The sequence below is a fragment of the Etheostoma spectabile genome, unplaced genomic scaffold, assembly GCF_008692095.1.
Source record: "Etheostoma spectabile isolate EspeVRDwgs_2016 unplaced genomic scaffold, UIUC_Espe_1.0 scaffold342, whole genome shotgun sequence".
Lineage (NCBI taxonomy): Eukaryota > Metazoa > Chordata > Actinopteri > Perciformes > Percidae > Etheostoma > Etheostoma spectabile.
Window position 1 is genome coordinate 122,610 of NW_022605589.1, and position 2,372 is coordinate 124,981.

Consider the following 2,372-nt stretch of genomic DNA (forward strand, 5'->3'; position numbering starts at 1 on the left):
CCGGCACCACTATGCTACCGCCTGACTTTTGCACATTACATTGACTGTCACATTTTTAACTCAAATTTTGCTGCTCTTATTTTCCTCATTGTATATATCTTATTATTTTTACTTTTTATATTGTTTACTTGTTTGTCTGTGGACCAAATTGGTTAAAATGTCTTGTTGTCACCGTGGGATAGAAGGAAACGCAATTTCAATTTCTTTGTATGTTTTGACATGTGAAGAAATTGACACTAAAGCAGACTTTGACTTTGACTTCTTAGTGTTCTAAAAATGTTGATTTTGATGCTATCATAGAAGTGGCCTTAGCACTCCCATCCAAAAAACAAAGATACGGTAGATCTTAAAAGTATGTTTCGTCCTAATTATGCTTTTAAACTAAAGTTTGACTCAGGTATATTCACAAAAACAACCTAGGTTCCGTTTTAGCAAGAGTTACGATTTAAACGACGTGGGCACTGGATGACAAATTGACAACTGCGTTGGTCTTAAACTAGCAGCTTAAACTCGCTGCCCCCATGATGAATTAAGTATTGACAACAAAACGGTTGGTGTGTCCACATGACAAAAGCCTTCCATGAACGCGCAAAGAGAGTTGTGTGGAGCTGATAGTCTTATTAAGCTTTGTAGCAACTAATTTGGCAATTAATGTAACAGAGGTTCATTAATATCAAAAAGTTACACACTAAAGCTTTAAGTAAAGGATCTGAATTTGTCTCTGTGCAACGGATTTTCACATTTCCTGAAGGTCCCCTTTTTTCCATATGTAAAAAAAAAATTTAATTCCCTGGCATTAGTAGACCACATCTTAACAGTAAGTAATTTCTAGAGAGTTCTTCACTGCAGTGTGTGTGTTTTTACCATATTTTTCTTCTGTCGAGATAAAACTTGCTTTTTTAGTTATCCATTTATCCTGACTTCCTGTGTTTCACCCCAGGGCAAGGACCATCCTATATATCTAGACCTATCCTTATTATTTAATGTTACCTTCAGTGTTCATATTTACATACATAAAACTTGGACTTCTTGCTTTACTCTGACTCATTTGATTTTTTTCTATTGCTCAATCAGTTCAGGTTAGCCTACGTTAGACACGCTTTAGTTCAGCGCCAGCCGACAGACCTACAATAAACTCCTTTCAAGCTAAGGGGAGTTTAAAACAATGACAGGCCCTTGTGAGATGCACTGTATAATGCATTGCTTACCCTGGGAGGTAAAGAGGCTTGTTGTGATCCAGCTCATCCAGATAGTCTCTTGACCCTCTGACTGTGGGATTATGGTTATTCAACAGCACCTCTGGGTCACTAGACACGTTTTTTACCTACAGCAAGACACAAGTTCATTCAAGCTTGACAGAAAACATTTTACACTGTAAATATGAGTTTGAAGTTCAGTTTTGGGCAAACTCTTTGTGTGATGAAAACTAAAACTAAACTAAAAAAGGAACACTACCAATTTCCCACATGAAGATCAGTTTAATAATAAATGGGGGTAGTCATTAACCCACGAAAACAGCTGTGTCTGTAGTTCTGGAAGAGCTTTTACAATTTTAAGAAAATAACGTTACTAATGTCAATAAGGCTTGGGGACAAACAATATAAATAACAGAAAGCTTGTGTTATAAACAGTTTTATAAACTGTGGGCATGAAAAGGTGGGTGTTTTGTAGCTTGAGTCATACTAAAGATAAACGTCAAAATGTCTTGCCTTCACTTGTTTCAATTCTGAATACTCTTATATTAAACTGCTTCTCCCAAATGAACAAAAAGTGAAAAAACTTATTATTGTATGCATTATAAATATAAATTATTAGACATGCAATGGAAATATTTGCACACACAGAGTACCTATAAAACATTGCAGTGGACATCAATTCAATATGCTGCAAGTAACACTGTACCTAAACAAAATATTAAAAGTGAATCAAGAGAAAAGGGCCTAATGGTGAAGGGCATAGTTATCATAAAATACTGTACACAGAGAAGTGAAGTGTTTCACTCTTTGTACATACATATGCTACATAAACATGTTTTCTAATTATTTTGCCCTAGCACCAACGACCGTCAGTCAATGAAGACTGCTTTTTGAGGGGCTTAAGATGCTCGTAAACTCACTAAACTATGGACACACATCAGGCTCGCTAGCACCACCTACAAAGAATTAGCCTCTGCAGTACGTTTCATCTAGATGTAATGTAATTTGGTAGGCATATGTATGACGTCCAGACTTAGAGAACAGCAACTTGGTGCCATCAAGGGGGTAAGCCTCTCCTCTCTAAGCATAGCTCTCATGGCGCCATTTTAATGCTACGAAGCCGTAACCAGCCGTTAGCATCCCGTTGACTGCCATTCATTTTGGCACCACTTTGAC

The 2,372-nt window shown here is 37.0% G+C and overlaps 1 protein-coding gene across 1 annotated transcript in view; it reads right to left on the reverse strand.

Annotated features, from left to right (window-relative positions):
• oclnb (occludin b) overlaps positions 1–2,372 on the reverse strand; it is a 37,711-nt gene that overhangs the window by 5,668 nt on the left and 29,671 nt on the right. Inside the window, exon 5 of the mRNA XM_032511268.1 lies at positions 1,209–1,324. Within this exon, the coding sequence (XP_032367159.1) occupies positions 1,209–1,324 (116 nt within the window). The remainder of the gene's footprint in view (positions 1–1,208; positions 1,325–2,372) is intronic.